Below are 18764 nucleotides of genomic sequence, written 5' to 3'. Positions count from 1 at the left end.
TTCAGCCTCTAACAGGACCTGAGGTAGCAGTGGGCTTGGCAGGTTCAAGGAGAGGACAGGGAGACAGGGCTTGAAGCTGGGGTGTGATTAGGGATGTGTTCTTAGGGTAGTGGGAAGCCACGGGGGGCCCGAGTCCTTCTGTGGGTCTCATGGCCAATCTGTGAGTGGTTTATGTGTGATTGTGCATTTCTGTAGGAGAAAAGCGCAGAGTCATGGCTTGGGTCTATTTCATGGCTGTTTCTGGGCCACAGAGCAGCAACCCCCCCCCCCCCCAAGTCTGAGAACAAGAGCCACCTGTGTTTCCTTCCCCACCTGAGCTCCTTTTCCTTCTCCTCTCTCCAAGAATTAAAGGCTGGTGGGTGTCTCACCACTACGTGTCCACGTTCCTCTCTGGAGTGATGCTGACCTGGTGAGTCTCATGGGGGTCCGTGAATGGGGGGAGCTGGCGGTAGGCAAGGGGGCACCTTTGGGGCTCCTGGCCTGGGCTGACTTTTGGGCCAAGAAGGAAAGCGTGAGCTTATAGCCAGGCCGCAGGGATCCCCCAGGGCCACTGGGAGGTTTCCGGGGAGGTCCCAATGGCCTGCTGGCTGAGGCAGAGGTAACAGGGAGCGACAGATAGAGCACACGGATGAGGCTCCAAAGGAGACAGATGGAGGGAGTGGGAATGAATAAGAACTTAGGCTTCAGAATGATGATATGTGTCCCCAGGTTGTAGAACGGGCTTAAAGCAGTGATGGAAGTAATCTGGCCCAGCCTGAGAGACACTGGTGCTGAAGAAGGGCAGAAATCAGGGACCTCCGTTTAATTTTAAAAGCTTTTCTCTCTTAGTTGGAACAGAGAGGGACAAGGATGAATGTCTGATTTCACAGCATGCCTCACCTTTGCTTTTCCTCACTTCTCTGCAGGCCTAACGGATTAATTTATCAGAAGTTTCGTAATCAGTTTTTAGCGTTTTCCATTTTTCAGAGTGAGTGTCTCTTGCCTAGATTGGGGGGAGGGGGCATGGTTTCCTGTGGCTTTCACTGATGGAGGCCCCTGTCATCCCTCCTCCCTTGTGAGGGGTGTGTCTGGTGTGGAAGGGAGCTCCAGGCAGGGGAGGATCCCAGAAATCCAGGAAAGGGGCATCTCCTCCCAGATCACTGCCCCATCCTGGGGTAGGCGCAGCCTGACCACCCTCACCCCTAGAATCCCCCACCACTGCCTTTTCTTCCACATGTCATAACTGGACTAGTTGTGACTTTTGTGAACTGAGTGATGTTGAAGGCACAACTCAAAATGGAAATAGAGTATATGTTCTTTTTCTCATTTAAGAATAGCTCCGGATTTATGTACAGTGAACTGGTCCCAGAGGTCACTTCTGGGAATTGGAAGCTTGGATAGTTGGGAATAGCAACAGAGAGTTCTGTTTTTCATCCAGTACCTGTTTGTTCCCTTTGAATTTTATAGTGTGTGCATATTGCCAATTAAAACAATACAATTTGATTTTTTTTAATTTATTTTTAATGTTTGTTTATTTTTGAGAGAGAGAAAGCACGTGAGCAGGGGGGAGGCAGAGAGGGGGACAGAGGATCCGAAGCAGACTCTGTGCTAACAGCAGACAGCCAGATACAGATACGGGGCTCAGATATGGGGCTCAAACTCACGAACTGTGAGATCATGACCTGAGCCCAAAGCAGGAATCAGATACTTAACGGACTGAGCCACCCAGGTGCCCCATGATGGGTATTTTTCTGTGTCAATTCAGAGAAGGCTATCTCTTCATTTTTAGTAACTACTAAGTATCTCATTGTATGAAAATGTCTCTTGCTGTCTTAGCATTACACACAGCTCCCAGCATGATGCCACCATTCCAACAAGTATCTATTGAGTGCCCACTGCATGCTTAGGAAAGCTCTAGAAGTTTCTAGTCTAATTGGTGCTTAGCTGGGTCTTCAGATAACCTGCTCCCATTGTATTCTGGATAAGGGATAAAGTGGGTTCAGGCTGAGTGTGTGTGTGTGTGTGTGTGTGTGTGTGTGTGTGTGTGTGTGTGTGTGTGTTGGGAATGGGAGGGGGTTGCCCTCTGGGCGGTGAAGACCCCTGGGTCTGCACAGAGCTGGTGCCCAGTCCTGCAGGCTCTGAGCCTGGTGCTGTGCTCCCCCTGCAGGCTGTGTCCAGTTCCTGCAATATTATTACCAGAGGGGCTGCCTCTACAGGCTGCGGGCTCTGGGAGAGAGGAATCATCTGGACCTCACGGTGGGTAAGTAGCCCAGCCTGGGGGTAGGTAGACGAGTACTGGCCCCTCCTTGCTCCCCCAGACCTCACCCCTAATTTCCTACACTGGGAGCACAGACCAATAAAAACATAATAAGACCTACCACACACAAAACCAGGGCTGCTGGCCTCTTGCCTAAGTTGCTTTTCATAATTCATCATGGATTCTGTTTCAGCTGACAAGCTTGAGGCCAGCTGTGTGCCAGGCCTTGATGCATGCTTCTGTGTTACCAAGTGTCTATTTCTTTTAATCTGTGTTTTATATTATAATGCTAGCCTAGTGTTGTGCATGTATAATTTGTGTATAATGTACCTACATATAAATATATATAGACACATATACGTATATACATTGGGAAGGTGTGCTTAATTTTTAAAAATTTTTTAGAATTCTCTTTTAATGTTTATTTTTGAGAGAGAGAGAGAGTGGGGGAGAGGCAGAGAGAGAGGGGAGACAAGAATCTGAAGCAGCCTCCAGGCTTTGAGCTGTCACCACAGAACCTGACACGGGGCTTGAACTCATGAACCATGAGATCATGACCTGAGCCGAAGTCGGACGCTTAACCGACTGGGCTACCCAGGCGCTTCTTTTTTTTTAACTCATGGGGCGATTGCCCAGTCAGAAGAGCTTGAGAACTCTTGTTTCAACTTTCACAGGAAACTCATAAAATTCTGCCATCTTTTGAGATGGTCATTTTCGTTGAATTACTCTGCAACGTAGGTCCTACTTTGTCAGGACTCAGTTGAAGTGATGCATGCAAAAGTCCATTATAAAATGCAAAATTCTGTGCAAATTAAAGAACTTATTAAAACACAGTGCCTGTCATGTCAGCTTTCTGCAAGTGTCATCCAGCTCTAGGAGTTCTTGGTGACTTGAGGCCTGAGAGCAGTCAGGCCTGGTGTCAGGTGTTCTGCATGTTCTCTGGGTGATTTTCATAGCTGAGTGCTCACCCATCCATGAGAGGAGAGGGTTGTCCTCCCTGCCCCATGTGGCTAGTCTTGGGGTGACTGGTGTGGCTAGGCCGCAGGCGCCTGGTGGGGCTGTGGGGGCAACTGAACCCTCTCACATGGGCCCTTGGCTTCCTCCTTCCTCTCCACAGAAGGGTTCCAGTCCTGGATGTGGCGGGGCCTCACCTTCCTCCTGCCTTTCCTGTTCTGTGGCCATGTGAGTCCCCCTGGAGTTTGTGGGTGTCCCCTGCTCTGGGCTGACCCTGGGAACGGGAGGTCTTCAGGCCTCTCCCACATTCACCAGCCATCCCCGGGCTGGGCCCTACAGGGTCCTGGGATGCCAAAGGCAAGAGACAGAAGTGGCCCTCAGCACCAGCATGCTGATTCCCACATCTTCAGGCTGTTCTGGCGTAGGGTGGCCCCAGTTTCATTTTGGGGGGTTCTCAGTGTCTTGGGATAGGTGATACCAGAACCTTGGGGGAGCCTGGTCCATTCCCTGGGGTTCCCCATGTGGGACTCCAGGGGAGTCTGTTGGGGCAAGCGGCGCCTGCCTCCCTCTCTCCAGTTCTGGCAGCTCTACAATGCCGTCACGTTGTTTGAGCTCTCCAGCCACGAGGAATGCAGAGAATGGCAGGTATGGGGTGTGTGTGTGTGTGTGTGTGTGCGCGCGCGCGCGCGTGTGTTGGTGGGTGGCAGAGGGTGTCCTGCAGAAGGCTGGGCCAGCTTGGAGAGAATTCTTTCCTCAGCTACCCCTCGATTCCCCACCATGGGGCCCTGTGCTCAGAGCTCCCTGCTACTGGGGCCTGGGAGACTGGGAGGGAACTTGGGAAGCCGCGGAACCCCTAAGTGGTCTGAGAGCCCTATTGAATGCTATGGGTGGGGAGGGGAGGGGGCAAGAGAGAAGCCATCTCCAACCCTCCGTGACCCTGAAGATTCACAGCCTTCACACAGTTGGCCCAGATCTCTGCTTTCTGCTGGTGGAACCCTGCAGTTTTCTGGCAGCTTACGCTAAGGGGGTCGTGCGGTCACGGAGGCAGAGTGGGCATCTCAGCCGGGAGCCGATCTGAGCTGGCTCAACCTTTTCCTCCTTTCCCCTCCCCCGTGCTGGGCCTTCCCCTGTCTTCCCGCACGCCCCTGCCCCTGCCCAGGTGTTCGTGTTGGCGCTCACTTTCCTCGTCCTCTTCCTTGGCAATTTCCTGACCACACTCAAAGTCGTGCACGCGAAACTTCAGAAGAACAGAAACAAAGGGAAGAAGCTGTGAGCCAAGGGACCTGTGCACCCCCAGCCCCTGGGGTTCAAGACTGCAGGGGGTTCCAGCTGGCACCTGGCTGCACCTGATTTCCTCCCCACAGTGTCCTTGGCCACTGCAGCAGCCACCTCAGGGGCCAGCGCATCACTGGTAGAAGGGCCAAGGCCCTGGTCCCCGGTGGACAAGAGGAACGTGGCCCCTGCCCGTCTGCACAATGTTAGCCTGCTCAGCCTCCCTATTTATGACATATTTAACACGGGGTCCTCCCGACTGCCCTAGAATCCGCAGTCTTCCCTCGCTGCCCTCTCACGGCTGAGACTGGGTCAGTCTTCCTGGGCGGGGGCCTAAAGCCTCAGGGAGCCCCTCAGGTTGGGGTTTGGATGTGCCTCACTGGAGTGCCGACCTGCTACTTACTGAGTCCCCAGCAGGTGGAAGGAAACCCCTCGGCGTCCTGTGAAGCCTCCCTCCCCGGGGCAAACCGGCAAACCGCTTCCGCTGTAAGCTCTCCCGGCCTCCGCTGCTCCGTGGTGGGGTATTTAAGTTCTCAGAGAATCACTGTCTGTCTGTGCCTGGTGCTCTTTGTGCTTCCTCTCCCTCCTGCTGGCCACCTGGGGAGAAGTGCCCTGCCTCCCCAAGGGCCTGGTCCCTAGGGTGGGCCTGAGGCGAGGGGGGTGCTGCTACCACCAGAGGGCGCCCCAGCCTTGGCATCACTTGGGTGGTTTGAGATAGTTTGGTGTTGGGTTTTTTTGAATTTGAAATTTTGGCTTCCTGACCCCCACCCCTCAGCCCACTTTCCTGAATTCTTGCAGTGAGTGGGACCCTTACTTTCAGCGCTGGCTGGGACTTAAGCCATCACAGAGCTCACCCACCCTCCCCCTCAGGTTCTAGAATGTTGGTGGGGAGAGTCTGAGCAGGCTCACTTCTGGGAGGTGGCACTTGGAAGCCAGGACAAGTCCGCTGGTCACCTCGTGTCGGATTCTGTACTTGAATGCTTGTGGGGAGGATGAAGAAGCTAGCAAATTTGGTTGAATGTTCGGCGCCTTCTCCCACACGCGAGCCTCAGCTGCCTTTAACTATTTCCCTACAAATCCCCTCTGACCAGAGTTCAGGGCTGGCATCCACAGTCATGCTTTGGCTCTCAGAGGAGTTTAAGCTTCTTCTTTAATTGTTACATTTTTAAAATATGAAATTTCTCCTCCACCCCAGTAAGAGTCCACATAAAAACCCAGATTTCTACTTTCCCTAGAAAAATGGAAAGATCTGTCAACATTCCCACAGGGCAGTTCTTGGCTGGGCTGAGCTGCCTGCCTAGGATGGGGTGCTTGCTTTCTAGTATGCCACAGACCCACCACTCCCTTTTGTAGCTGTCCTGTTTCACTCGTTTGCACCTCCCATCTGGCCCTAAGGCACTTGAGTTTTCCCTAGACTAGGAGTCGGTAAACTTTTTCTGTAAAGTGCCAGATGGTAAGTAAATATTTGAGGGCCAGATAATCTGTTACAACTACCTTAGCCTGCAGTTGTAGGGCAAAAGCAGCTAATGCATACATAAATGAGTGTGGCTGTGTCCCAACAAAACTTTATTTACAAAAACAGGCAGCTGCCAGATTTGGTCCACAGACAACACGGTTTGTGGACCTCCGTCCTATAAGATTTGTCCATGAGGCCTTGGATTGACGACGCCCTTGACTCCCCAGGTCATGGCAGGACCTTGGGGAACCTGTGTGAGGTGGGTGGAATACAGAAGTCTCTTTCCCTAGCAATTGACTTCAGAGAGGCTCAGGCTTAGTGGGGCTGAGGCAGGAGATCCTCAGGCTTAGTGGGGCTGAGGCAGGAGATCCCGGGGAGGGCAGGAGGCACCTGAAGCCGTTATGCTGCGTTCAGTAAGGCTGACTCCTGGCTCACTCAGGAAGCAAGCAGCTCTCAATCTGTGGGGCATTAGAATCACCTGGGGCACTTGTTTAAAAGCTCCCGGAAGTGACTGCAGACCTTCCAGGAGGAGGTTCAGTGGATCTGCAGCTGGGGGTTAAGTGTGTTTTCACAGGAGGTCAAGGGCGTCTCAGCTCCAGAACTCCACATCCTGGCAGAAGTGGAGGCTGTGAGGGACAGAGGAAACTTGATGACTATTAAAATGAGCCAGTGCCGTCCTTTTGCAGATAGGGAGATAGTCCACAGAGAGGAGTGACTTGCCCAAGGTCACTCGGAGCCAATGTCACTTTCATCTCAAGTTCCTGGCACTGGGGGGTTGCAGGTGAGGAGCCCCTGAGCAGGGGTTGGATGTGTGGTCCAGGGTACTTTTTGCTTTTTGAGAGAGTTTCTTGTCCCCCTTGGGCATGTGTGCCGGCTCTGCAAAGATGGTGGCCCAGCCAAAGGCTGAGACTGGAGTCCTCTGTGGGGGGGCCGGGGCCACTGTTGGCCCCCGTGTCCGGGGCTGGTGCCTGTGTTGTCCCGATAGGCCCCTATCCCATCGTGGTCCCCGAGCTCCTGGAGGAAGGAAGTGAGGAGCTGGAGAGTGCAGCCGTGCCTATCTCCAGAGCCCAGGGAGGCGAGTGACATGGGAGCAGCGGTCTTGGGGGGGGGGGGGCGTGTGGAACGCTGACGAATCCACACTTATCCACGTACCAGATGTAGTTCTTTGTTTTAAGCATAGGTTTTGAGGACCTATTGGGTGTGCAAAGGGGGATACACGTGGCTGGGGGGAGGCCGCGTACTCCTGAGTCCTGGGGACATATGCCGGTTCCAGGTACAGAGGGACTGAGTCCAGCACCCTCACCCACCTCCATGCGGGCCACAGCTCCAGTGTGAACCCAAAGGTGAGTTCATGGTCAGAGCCGCAGCTGGGAAATAAGAGATCTCCAGAATGTTCTAAGAGTCTAACCAGAGGCTCCAGACACAAGGAGACACCCACCTCCAGGTGCCCTTGGAAAGCTGGGGATGGGGCAGGATCTCGGGGTATAATCCGGGGCTGGTAGCCTGGCCCCTGTCAGTCTTGCCCTGAGGGCTTTGTGCCCTACCCAGAGGGGTCAGAGCAGCAGGCACAACCGGTGTTGTTTCTGCCGCTGTGCTTTCTTCAGAGCACTGAGGGCAACCTTGGCGGCCTCTCGGAAAACGTCCTCCACATTCTCCCGAAACTTGGCAGAACATTCTAGGTAGAGGGCGGCTCGGATTTGTTCGCAGGCGCTCTGACCCTGGGTGGGTGGGAGGGACTGGCATTAGATGAGGGGCCTGGAGCATGGGGCACCTCCTGACACCCCCTCATGGGTCTGGGGACTTGGATCTGGCTCTGGGGGCCCCCCGGGGCGGGGCAGAGGTCTTGGTGTGGAGCCCCCTTCTCCCTATCCCGGGTCCAGCCCCCACCAGTGTGGGTGGATGGAACATAAAGGCCTGTCTGGTGTGGCCTGAGGGCTGCGGCTGCTGAGAGAAGCGTCCTGTCCACCTTCAGGCAGAGAGGGGGCCGGATCCCGACAACTGTGTCTGCCAGGCCTCTGACGAGCTAGGGGCCTCCAGACACAAAGGGCTTCCTACTTGCCTCTCTCCTCTTCTCCAGAGCACAACTAAGGAAACGGCTTGCTAGGAGAGTAAAAACTCTCTCTTCTAACATTTGCTTTTATTAATGCTTCTTTTTATTAAACTTTCTTACCAGTGTTCTTTGTGTTCCTTTTATCATCCCGTGCCTCACCCAGAAAGCTGCAGGGTTTGGTTTTGCCCGTGACTCTCGTGGGTAGGGGAACCCTGCTTTTGAACAAGGCCTGCCTCTCCAGTTCCCTCTGGCAGACAGGACAGGATGGTGGTTAAGGACCCAGACTCCGGAGCCAGAGTGACTGGGGCAGGATCCTGGCGATATGCTGCAGGTTAGCTGTGTGGCTCTTAACCTCCACTTAACCTCTCTGGGTCTCCACTTCTCTCCCACAAAATAGGGGATGCCAACAGAACACGCCTCAGCGTTACAAGGATTAAAGGAGGCAGGGAAGAAGAGGGCGGAGAGGAGGGAAATAGAGGGGGAGAAAGGGGGGACCCCCTACCGACCTGCATGTAGGTGATGGGCTCCAGCTGGGCCGCCCTGAGCTTCCGCAGCTGCTCCTTGTCCTTCCTCAGGTCTGTCTTGCAGCCAATGAGCACCGTGGGGGTCCCACGGCAGAAATGTGTGACCTCAGGGAACCACTGTGGAGGGAGAAGGCAGGCATCAGGGCTGAGGCCAGATCCGTGGTCCCCACCCCTGAGGTAGGCTGGCTGGGTCGCGGGCCTCACCTTGATGAGGACGTTTTCATAGCTGGTGGGGTTCATGACGTCATAGCAGATGAGCACGAGGTGGGTGTTCTGGTAGGACAGGGGTCGCAGCCGGTCATAATCTTCCTGCCCTGAAACCGGAGGGTAGGTAGGGGTCAGGGAGGCACCACTTCCTTGTCTACCTGACTCCCCTGTCTGGGCTCAGATGGGCAAGGAGTTGGTGACTCTGTCTCTAAGGCCTCAGTTTCCTCGTCTGCAAAACAGAGGTGGCAACCCCCGGTAGCAAAGATTACACGAGACGAAACCCGTGCAGTGCCCAGAACAGCCTGATTACAGGGCGCTCAGGAGAAACTGGAGAAACTTGCTAGCGGTTTTGCCCGTGACCATTACCGCTGCCCCCTTGCCCTGGCACCCAGGTTAGGGAGAGAGAGGCCGAATCCCTCCCCTCCCTGAAGGCTCAGGGGCTGGTGGGGCCCAGGCCACTGTGGGGCCGGGCAGGCAACCAGCACAGCTGCTGTCAAGCTCACCACACTCAGACTCACGTGGGGAGACTGAACACCCCTCCCCCAGCACAGACTGAATCAGAGGCCAAGGCTGAGTGTGGCTTTTTAATGTTTTTAGTAATTTTTTCTATCGACAAGTTCAAACTTAAAAGTTGCAAAAAGGGTGCCAAGAACGCCCTCAGATCTCCAAGTGTTTACACTTTGCTCCACTTGCCCTTTCTATATGTAAACACGTGAGCCACGCCAGAGTAATGGCCGGCGTCCTGCTTCTTCACCCCAGGATAGTGCCCCGCGGATTTTCTAAGAACGAGCACATTTTATATCACCTCCCATAGTACAGGTATCAAACGTGAGCAACCACCACTGACGCTGTTCTCTAGCCAAACCCACAGGCTGTACTCAGGTGTCACCGGTGATGTCCTGTAGGGGGGTTGCCGTGGTCCAGAAGCAGGCCCAGGGTTATGCCCTGCACTTGGTCACCATATGCCCTAGCGTTCTTAAAGGCACAAAGGTGACCTCCTTCCATTACTTGGGACGCAGAGGCCCAGGAATCCCCTGCCCCTACCCCGGCGAGGCGCCAGCCTACCCTCTGGCTCCCTCCCTGCCAAAGTTGGCCTTTCCACTGAAGGCGGACAGACCACATCCTGCTCTGGCCCCCCAGCTGCTGCCAGGATACTGCCACCTTCTCCCTTCCCACTGGTTCTCCCTCAATCCAGGACCCCTGAGGGCGTGCAGTGAACAGCAGCCACAGCTATGACAGTGGCTGGGCCAGGAGGACTCCATGCAGCCATTCAGCCCGAGTCCCCCCAACACTGTCAGGGCCCAGCCGACTCAGATTCTTCTGTCCTTATCACCACAAAGCTGGAGTAATCCTTGTACAATGGTGGGAAACAGGCCAGGATGCTGCTTCAGCTCATCTCCAAACTGTCCCCTCTCCTAATCTTTGTCCATGTCCTTCTAGACCTGTGCTGTCCCATAGGGTAGTCACTAGCCCCATGTGGCTATTTAAGTTAATTAACATTAAAAATTCAGGTTCTCCATTGCACTAGCTACATTTCAAGTGATTCATCGCCACACAGGGCTAGCGGCTGCCGTAAACGGGCAGCTCAGGTGCAGGACCTGTATCACTGAAGAAAAGTTCTGTTGGGTAGCATGGCACCATCCAAGCCACAGCTGGTCGCCCATGATCTCCTGCTGCCTCTTAACAATCCACTCTCCCTCCACCCAGCAGCTGGATGAATCTAAAACACGAATGAAATCCTGCCTCTCTCCCCTCAAAGGAAAAACATCTTCAATAGGGGCACGTGCATGGCTCAGTCAGTTAAGTGTCTAACTTTTCAGTCTTGGCTGAGGCCACGTTCTCACAGCTCGTGAGTCCCAGTCCTGAGTCTGCACGGAGCCAGCTTGGGATTCTCTCTCTCCCTGCCCTTCCCCTGCTCACTCTGTCTCTCTCTCTCAAAATGAATAAACTTAAAAAATATATATCTTCAATAGCTCTCTATTGCCTTTTGTACTAAATCCAAACATCCCCCAGGGGTCCACATGACCTGCACCCACGGACCCTGACCTTATCTCCCTCCCCCCACCTCCCCCCCCCCCCCCCACTGTTTCCAAACCCACCAAGCTCTGGTGCCTCAGAGCCTTTGTACTTGCTGTCTTCCCACATCTGGAATGCTTTTTAAATTTTTTTTTCACATTTTCTTTTTAGCATTATTTAAAAATATTCAGACTGACAGTCCAGTTATTTCCTTTTCTAGGATAATTGTCTCCTCTCTACTTCTACTTCACATTGATACCCCCTTATGCTTTATATGCTTTTTATTATTTTTTTTAATGTTTATTTTTGAGTGTAAGTGGGGGAGGGGCAGAGAGAGGGGCATAGAGGATCCTAAGCGGGCTCTATGCTGACAGTAGTGAGCCCAATGGGGGGCTCAAACTCATGAACCACAAGATCATGACCTGAGCCAAAGTTGGATACTCAACTGACCAAGCCACCCAGGTGCCCCACTTCTTTTTTTTTTTTAATGTTTTTTATTTATTTTGAGAGACAGTGCAGGGGAGGGGCAGAGAGAGGGAGAAAGAATCCCAAGCAGGCTCTGCACTGTCACTGCTCAACTTCATGAACCGTGAAATCATGACCTGAGCCAAAATCAAGAGTCAGATGCTTAACACGCTGAGGCACCCAGACACCCTGCTTTAGGCACTTCTTAGAGTGCTTTTGCCTAGGGACAGTTAAGAAATCCTTACAGCCACCACCCGATATGCTAGTCAAGAAGTTAAGAATACTCCCATGTACACTGAGCTCAAAGAAGTGACCTGCCCGAGGTCATCAGTGAGCCAGGCAGGACGCAACCCCAGTTTATCAAGTTCTGGGTCAAGCATTCCTTCTGGTGATACCAGCAAGGCTCTATTCTGCTTTGCATTGTGCAAAAATAGGTTCTGGTCCTCCATGATTTAATGATGTTTCCTAATTCTGGCATAACATACATATCCATTCCCTGTTAGAAATATGGCAGGAGTAGGGGCACCTGGATGGCTCAGTCGGTTAAGCGTCCGACTTCGGCTCAGGTCATGATCTCGCGGTTCCTGAGTTTGAGCCCCACGTCGGGTTCTGTGCTGACAGCTCAGAGCCTGGAGCCCGCTTTGGATCCTTGTCTCCCTCTCTTCTGCCCCTCCCCCACTTAAATTCTGTCTCTCAAAAAAAAATAATAAACATTAAAAAAAAAAAAAAAAATAGGGCCGGAGTGGACAAGTAGTTGTAAAACAGGCCTCTTGTGCTCCAACGGCTTCCCTCATCCTGACTGGCTGGCCCCTCAAGAGAGGCCGTCCCTCGTCTCTCACCACACAGAGTCTCCCCCACCCTGGGTGTCCACAATCCGTGCTCAGACACTGGCTTACTGCCTGTCTCCCCATGGACTGTAAGCACCCTGGGGGCAGGGACCATGTCTGTCCTCGCAAATAACCCCTGGCGCCCGGCAGGCGTCCAGTCAAGACTGGTTGGTTGTTGGCTGATGCTGTTCAGCTCTTGTCAGATGCAGCAGAGACCAGGGCCGCGACGTGCCAGGGAGTTTAGCAATTACGGCCTGTGAGGATTTCAGCAGAGCTGATGAGGGCAGAAGTCGGGCAGCCGTGGGTTGAAGGAGGAAGCCAGACCTAGCCTGCTCCCCTTTGGGGGCCTCTGCCCTTGCTGTTTCTAGAAGGTTCTTCCCCAGGTAGCAGCAAGGCTTGCTCCCTCCTTTCCTTCAGGTCTCTGCAGAAATGTCACCTCCTCGGGGGCAGCTTTCCTGACTGCTCGGAGACAAAGCCTTCGACCCAGTCTGTCCCATGTCCGACCATGGCTTTATTATTCTTCTGAGTACGTATCACTACCTGACGTTTGGTTTGGGTTTGGCTTTGTCTCCCCACCATGAGCACACTTGCCCCTGAGGACAGGGGCCATCTCTGTCATCCCCTGGGATGCAGGCGCACGCAATAAACGTGTGGTGAGTGAACGAACGAATGAGTGGGTGAGTAGGTGTAACAATAATCTCCCCGGCTGTCAGCAAGGGCATTTCACCTCGATCACCTGTGTTAATTTAAGCAGCCACCCTGGGAGGTAAGCTGGGCGGAGAAAGTTCTTCCTGTTAGGAGCCCATGTGGCTGAGGGGGGCGCCTTTTGCAAGGTCATAGACAGGTTCCCTGTGAGCTGGAGAGCCAGCTCAGTCCCTAACTCCAAGGTCAGCTGCCTGCCGCGCTGCTCGAAAATGGCCAAAAATTTTCTCAGGGAGCCTTCCCCAAGATCCCGACTGGGAATTGACCTCTGGACCTTGTTTCCTCACAGATGGTCTCCTGACCTGTGAAACAACACGCCTCGGCAGTGCTCACTCATGACGAAGGCTCGTTGTGCTCTCTCATGGCTTCATTTGAAGCCCGTGGCCTACACTACCTCATCACGATGCCAACAAGGTAGGGCTATAGTTATCCCCATTTTAGAGATGCAAGAAAGTGTAGCACAGAGAGGTGAAGCGAGTTGCCTTAAGGTCACACAGGTAAGGGGACACTCTGTAAAAGAGGACCGTAGGTGAGACTACTGGGGGTGCCTCTCTCAGTCCACTCGAGAGGGTAGGGAGCTGTCTTCACCCTACAAGCCCCAGGCCCGACCAAATAAGGCAAAGACTGCCAACACAGGTATCTCAAGAGAGAGCGGTTCTGGGAGGGGATGGGCAGCCAGCCCAGCTTCCAGCTCCCTCCTCCAGGTTGCCTTCCTGGCTTGACTGTGCCTGGCTCAACTTTCCCAAGATTCAGTGTGGTCCTCCACGTGGGGACCAGGCCAACAAATGATGGACTCCCGCGTGCTGTTGGCCTCATGTCCCCTCGGGAGGTGTGGAGTGTCCTGACACCTCTCCTCTATGAGTCAGGAGAGCCAGGCTACACTCTGACTCTCATTCCGTGACTCGGGTGCCTTCCCTCCCTGGACCTCAGTTTCCTTATCTGGCAAAGGGGGTGATAACCCTGCCCCTGATACTGGAAATAAAGGACTGGGAGGCTAAGCAATGTCGGACAAAGGGGAAGGACTGTTACTATGGTTACTATTGAACCAGAAACTTCGGGGGGGGGGGGGGCTGGGCGAGGGTTCTAACCCTGGATCTTTGGACCCACAAGTTTTAGGGGGCCCTCCAGCCACAAGGCGATACTAATACCCTCCCCATCTACCCACACTGATGCCAGGGCTTAAAGGGGCCAAGTCAACTGTCCAGAGGCACACCGGGCTTGCACACCGGGCTTCCACTCCGGCCTCTGCAGATGAGCTTGCACGGAGTCACGTGCAAAAGGATGCATTTGTTTCTGAAGAGGAAAGGTCTTCTGGGCCCCAGCTCCCCTTGAAGTGGCCCATCTTCCTGAAGCTGGCAGTGCAGTGGGGTGGGGAGGAAGTGAGGCTCTCGCCTAGCACGAGGGTATTTCCTTTGTGGGAAGGAGCTTTGCTGTGTCAGTCATCTCTGCAGGGGCAGGGATCTCTAAGGCCTGGAGCCCGGTTGAGGAGAGAGGGTGTCACTGGGCCACAGTGGTCCCCAAATATTCTGGACCTACCAGAGCAGGTGGTTCCCAGCTCCAGCCAGGACATCGGTCAGGGGAGGGGCGCAGGCAGCATGAGAAGGGGAAGCTGCCAGAAGAGGAACCCGTGTATTGCTACTGGGGCCCGCCCACCTGTGCTTCCTCCCCAGGCAGGAGGAGCCGGGCCGGGGCAGCCCCAGCCTGGAGCTGAGGCCACATTCTGACTGGCCCTTGGCTTCAGCTCTTCAAGCCTCCAGGGATCCTCGCCCCTAGATACCCCTCTTGTCCCCGATTCCCTGTGTCACAACTCCTTTGCCCCCAACTTTTCCTATTGTTGCCATCTCAGGCTGGGAAGGGGACCACAGCCCCCCATCTCCCCAGGCAACCCCCATTCCATTCTGTGACACCCTCACCCTGGGGCCCACCCCAAGGCCCGCATAGCTCCATCCCTAGTTGGTGTCTTAACAGCCCACCTTGTCCCCACCTCCCTTCTGTCCAGGAACCTTCAGACCACACCACAGCTTCCTGCCTCTGACAGTGTCAGGGCGGGGTGGGGGGTGGGGGCAGGGGAGCCCGCCTCCCCTTCACCTGTCAGCACTAAGAGCTCCACCTCCCCTCAACCACCCTCAAGCCACTGTGTCTGTATCTGCTTCCGCAGGATGGAGACGCACAGCCAGACTGGCCTCCCACGTGACTCCCACAGACTGGCCTCCCCTGTGGCCAAGGTCCTGGGTGTGGAGAAATTCAGCCTCTCAGAGGCCACCCCGAGCCCACAGCTCTGGCTGATCAACCAGTGGTTGGTCAGAAAGATGCTACTCTGCACTCCCCTCCACCGCCCCACCATAGGGTTTAGCTCATCAGGTTCCAGAACCTTCTACAATAACTTTTACTAGACTCATCTCCAGTATAGTCATTCCCTTCACCCCCTTAGTCTCTATCTTTCTCTAGTAGGTCACCTGGCCACCCTTTTCTGCTGTTTATTTTTGATATCCATCTACCCCACAGGTAGAGAGGATCTCACTGCCTTTATTACACAGGACCTTCTCCAAGGGTGTCTCTGAATCCAGATTTATTCTTTCCATTCTTTCTTTTTTTTTTTTTTTTTCAATGCTTATAAATTTTTGAGAGAGAGAGAAAGAGCACGAGCAGTGGAGGGGCAGAGAGAGAGGGAGACACAGAATCTGAAGCAGGCTCCAGGCTCTAAGCTGTCAGCACAAGAGCCAGATGCGGGGCTCGCTTAACCAAATGATCCACCCAGGCGCTCCTCAAATTTATTCTTCATTCATTCCAAAAGCGCTGTGCTGGGCACTTGGTGTGTAGAAGAGGAATGACCCAGTCTCTCCTTCATGTTCCTCGCAACAGGGCTTCCTGGGTCACGGTAGGACACCCTTGAAGAAACACCCATGTTTCTTTCTCCCTGAGTATTCCTCCTTGGGCCGTCCTGCTGACTCTGAAGCCATTCTACTCCCCCGGGACTCCACTGAGAGGTTCAAACCCCAGCTCTGTTTTTCTGCTGCTTGGGAGAACCTTGCTGGGAGGGCAGGGCGGGGGGCCAGCACAGATCTCTGCAGGCCACGGATTCAGAACAGGTTGGGTTTGGGTCTGAGCCTCAATGATGGTGGTGTGGGGGGGTGGTGCTTAAAAACTCACAACACTTAGTGAGCCCTTCCTAAGAGCCAGCCCCTGTGTTATACATCACATGGATCTAATTTACTCCTCAAGACTGTTTTAGCCCTGATTACAGAGGAGGAACCTGAGGTCCAGATGTCCCCGATGACACACAGCCAAGGAGCCAGTGTCAACAAAGCCCAGGTCTGATTCCAAAGCATGTGGCAGGAAGATCGTCGTTGCCCTGGTGGCCGCCCTGGTGCCTCTGATGACTGGGCCTGAAGCTCCGCCATCCCTCCCGCAGCACCTGTTAGCGCAAATCCTTCTTTACACCAAGCAGAAACTTCCAGAACCCCCACACCACAATCTGTCCTGACATGTTCTTTGAACATCTTTCTCTGGGCAAGGCCACGATGACCAGAAGTGGTCCCTGTGTTGGGTCTGATGGGGGAGGCTTCCACGAACAGTGAACCCCAGGAATCTGATAGGAGAGGCCCTGAGGGCAGAGGAAGGAATGACTACTCCCCTCTGACTCTCCCTGCTGCACCAGCACCCCACCCACAAAGTGGGGCTTATGGACCTGCCCCTCCCTGGGTCCCCAACAGGAAGCATGTGAAACTAAAAGTGTTCCAGCCACACCATGATTTTTACTGTTCCTAGAGCTATGTCCCTGGGAATTCCTCGACAACCTTTGGCTTTCTCAGTTCACAGGGCTGGAAGCACGGCCCTGCCCTGGGGGTAGCCCTTCGGGGTCCTCGTCCAACAAGATGGGGCTCCTTAGAAGCCGTTACGGGCGGGAGCCACCATACAGTAAAGGCTGATGAAGTCAGGAATGGAGGAGGGGTCTGGGGGCCAGACAGTCCCTTTTCTGATTCTCTCCAGGGTGGCATGAGACATCCATTGACAGGCTTGGGGTGGGGCATGTCTGGGTTTGGGCTCTGTCCTGTCCCGGGCCAGGGGAGACTTCCCCTTACAAGGCTTGGCTGGCAGGGAAAAGGGCACCTGATGACATGGTTCCATGCAGATCACTAAACACTGAGTCACAGAGGTTGGGTGAGGTTCTATCCGGGGATCCTGACCTTTGTCCCCCAGTGTTGGCTCAGCCCAGAGGGGGACTGAGGGCAGGATGCAAGCTCCTTGGGGGCAGACCCCCCACCCCCTCCCTGCAGCTCCCAACAACAGGGACTCTAAAAACTGACTCGATTCGCATAAATCCACTTGCTTTAGGAGCTGCAGGTGGCAGAGAGAACCTTATTTTGGACTTACGTTCCCTATAGCTCTGTTCCTTCCTCAGTGCTTGGTTTATTCGTAGGGAACCAGGAAGACACAGAAAACTGTAGCCACAAAATCCTAGAACCACAGGCTCAGAACTGTAGACCGCAGAATTCCAGAGCCGTGTATTGTAGCCTATGGAATCCCAGGAGTGTGGAAATCAGAATCAATATCCACAGGACCCTGGAGCCTCAGGACTGTCAACCACAGAATCCCGGAGTCAGGCTCTGATCTGTAGCATGGAATATTATAGACCCGACCCAGAAATTCAGCCCACAGAATCCCAGCATCAGTGGACTCAAACCTGCAGCCCACAGAGTCTTAAAGAGACCACAGCATGCAACACATGAAATCCTGGAACCATGGGGGTGCAGAAGTGATGCCCACGTTTTTCTAGAACCACAGGAGAGGAACGAAGCCGTGGGTTCCCAGCATATCAGCGCTAGGAAGGTGGCGGAGGAGCTCATGTCATTCAAAGACCCTCCTTTCAAAGGGGCGACTGAGGCCCTCTGAGCCTCCAGGGCCACCCTGCCAGCGCCCCTCCGCAGCCTTCAGGAGTGACAGGATGTCAGGGCCCAAAGAGGCTGGTGGGGGGATGCCCGGAGGGGGATACCCGGGCGGGGGAAACCCTTCGGACACCAGGGACCCTCGGCGCGCAGGCGCACTCACCAGCGGTATCGTATAGGTTCAGGGTCACCTCCTTGCTGCCCACATTCACTCTGGCCGTGTACTTCTCGAACACGGATGGGGCGTAGTGCTGTCGGAGAAGGGGTCGGGCTGGTTCTTAAGGGGTGCGACGGAGGCCCGGGTACGGCTGCACCGCCCGCCTTCTCCCCATCCAGCTCACCTCCCCTCACTCTGATGGGCTCTGGAATTCCCGAGGAAGAGCCCCGGGGTGGCGGCTGCCTCTCCGCGCGCTGGACGCCGGGGAGCCGGGGTCCAGGCTGAAGGCCGTCCGTCGCCCCCGATGGTCCCAAGCCCATTTCCCCCTAGCCTAACACTCACCCCCCCCCCACCACCCCCCCCGGCGGGCCTCACCTCAGGGAAGGAGCCCTGGCTGTACACCATGAGCAATGATGTCTTGCCGCAGCCGCCGTCACCCACGATCACAATCTTCAGCTCCTTCCTGCCCGGGTCCGGGCCCGGGGCCCCAGGGGCGTCCATAGCCGGGAGCCGGCGGCGCTGGCAACAGCGCGCGGGACAGACCGCTGGGGCTGAGAGATCGGGGGCGGGGGCGGGATCCAGGGGCGGAGCTAGAGAAGCCCCTCCCACTTTGTGCAGGCATCGCCTCCGCCAGGCAGCCACCCGGGCCCACCTCCCAACCCGTTTTTCTTCTCGTTAGGGTCCTAGCCCGGTGCGTTCACCTGTCATTCCCAGAGAAACTGAGGCAGCTGAGAAACAGGAGCTCAGCCTGAAGCGCGGCTCCCACTCGCTCCCCTGCACGTCACGGCGCGCCCCCCACCGGCAAGATTCGATGGTTTCCGCGGTACCTCGCTGGGCACCCCTGATTGGCAGGCTCCGCCTTCTGGCAGAGCCCCTCTGATTGGTCGACTCGGCCTCCCCCATCTGACAGAGACTCTTTGATTGGCGGACCGTTGCCCCAGCACCAGAGTTCAGGAGACTGGGTCTCCAGCTCTGGGAAAAGCCCCCTCGCTTTGCCCCGCCCCAGCTGTGT

The 18764-nt window shown here is 54.9% G+C and overlaps 2 protein-coding genes across 6 annotated transcripts in view; one reads left to right on the top strand and one right to left on the bottom strand.

The window, feature by feature from the left end:
• The window catches only part of TMEM120B (transmembrane protein 120B), a 43245-nt gene extending 37243 nt beyond the window's left edge, over positions 1 to 6002 (top strand). For 2 of the 4 annotated variants that reach the window (XM_047827583.1, XM_047827582.1), the window contains exons 7-12: positions 344 to 409; positions 906 to 967; positions 2147 to 2239; positions 3354 to 3418; positions 3767 to 3835; positions 4350 to 6002. In XM_047827583.1, coding sequence (XP_047683539.1) covers positions 344 to 409; positions 906 to 967; positions 2147 to 2239; positions 3354 to 3418; positions 3767 to 3835; positions 4350 to 4463 — 469 coding nt within the window. In that variant the 3' untranslated portion in view covers positions 4464 to 6002. The other 2 variants (XM_047827581.1, XM_047827580.1) reach the window with 1 other exon arrangement.
• A 5-nt stretch (positions 6003 to 6007) lies between these two features.
• RHOF (ras homolog family member F, filopodia associated) lies at positions 6008 to 18342 on the bottom strand. Of its 2 annotated transcripts, none has more exons than XM_047827584.1 (5): positions 18128 to 18341; positions 17759 to 17846; positions 8697 to 8806; positions 8475 to 8609; positions 6008 to 6932 (listed from the first exon to the last, which is right to left on the bottom strand). In XM_047827584.1, the coding sequence occupies exons 1-5, from the start codon at positions 18251 to 18253 to the stop codon at positions 6672 to 6674; spliced, it is 720 nt and encodes a 239-aa protein (XP_047683540.1). In that variant the 5' UTR covers positions 18254 to 18341; the 3' UTR covers positions 6008 to 6671. The 2 variants fall into 2 exon arrangements, with proteins under 2 accessions (XP_047683540.1, XP_047683541.1); XM_047827585.1 differs by lacking the exon at positions 6008 to 6932 and adding an exon at positions 7472 to 7636 and having other exon boundaries at positions 18128 to 18342.
• Between the last annotated feature and the right edge of the window lie 422 nt (positions 18343 to 18764).

Source organism: Prionailurus viverrinus, chromosome D3 (genome assembly GCF_022837055.1).
Source record: "Prionailurus viverrinus isolate Anna chromosome D3, UM_Priviv_1.0, whole genome shotgun sequence".
NCBI classification, from domain to species: domain Eukaryota; kingdom Metazoa; phylum Chordata; class Mammalia; order Carnivora; family Felidae; genus Prionailurus; species Prionailurus viverrinus.
Note: the sequence above shows the minus strand (reverse complement) of the source record. Positions and strands in the feature narration are given on the sequence as shown.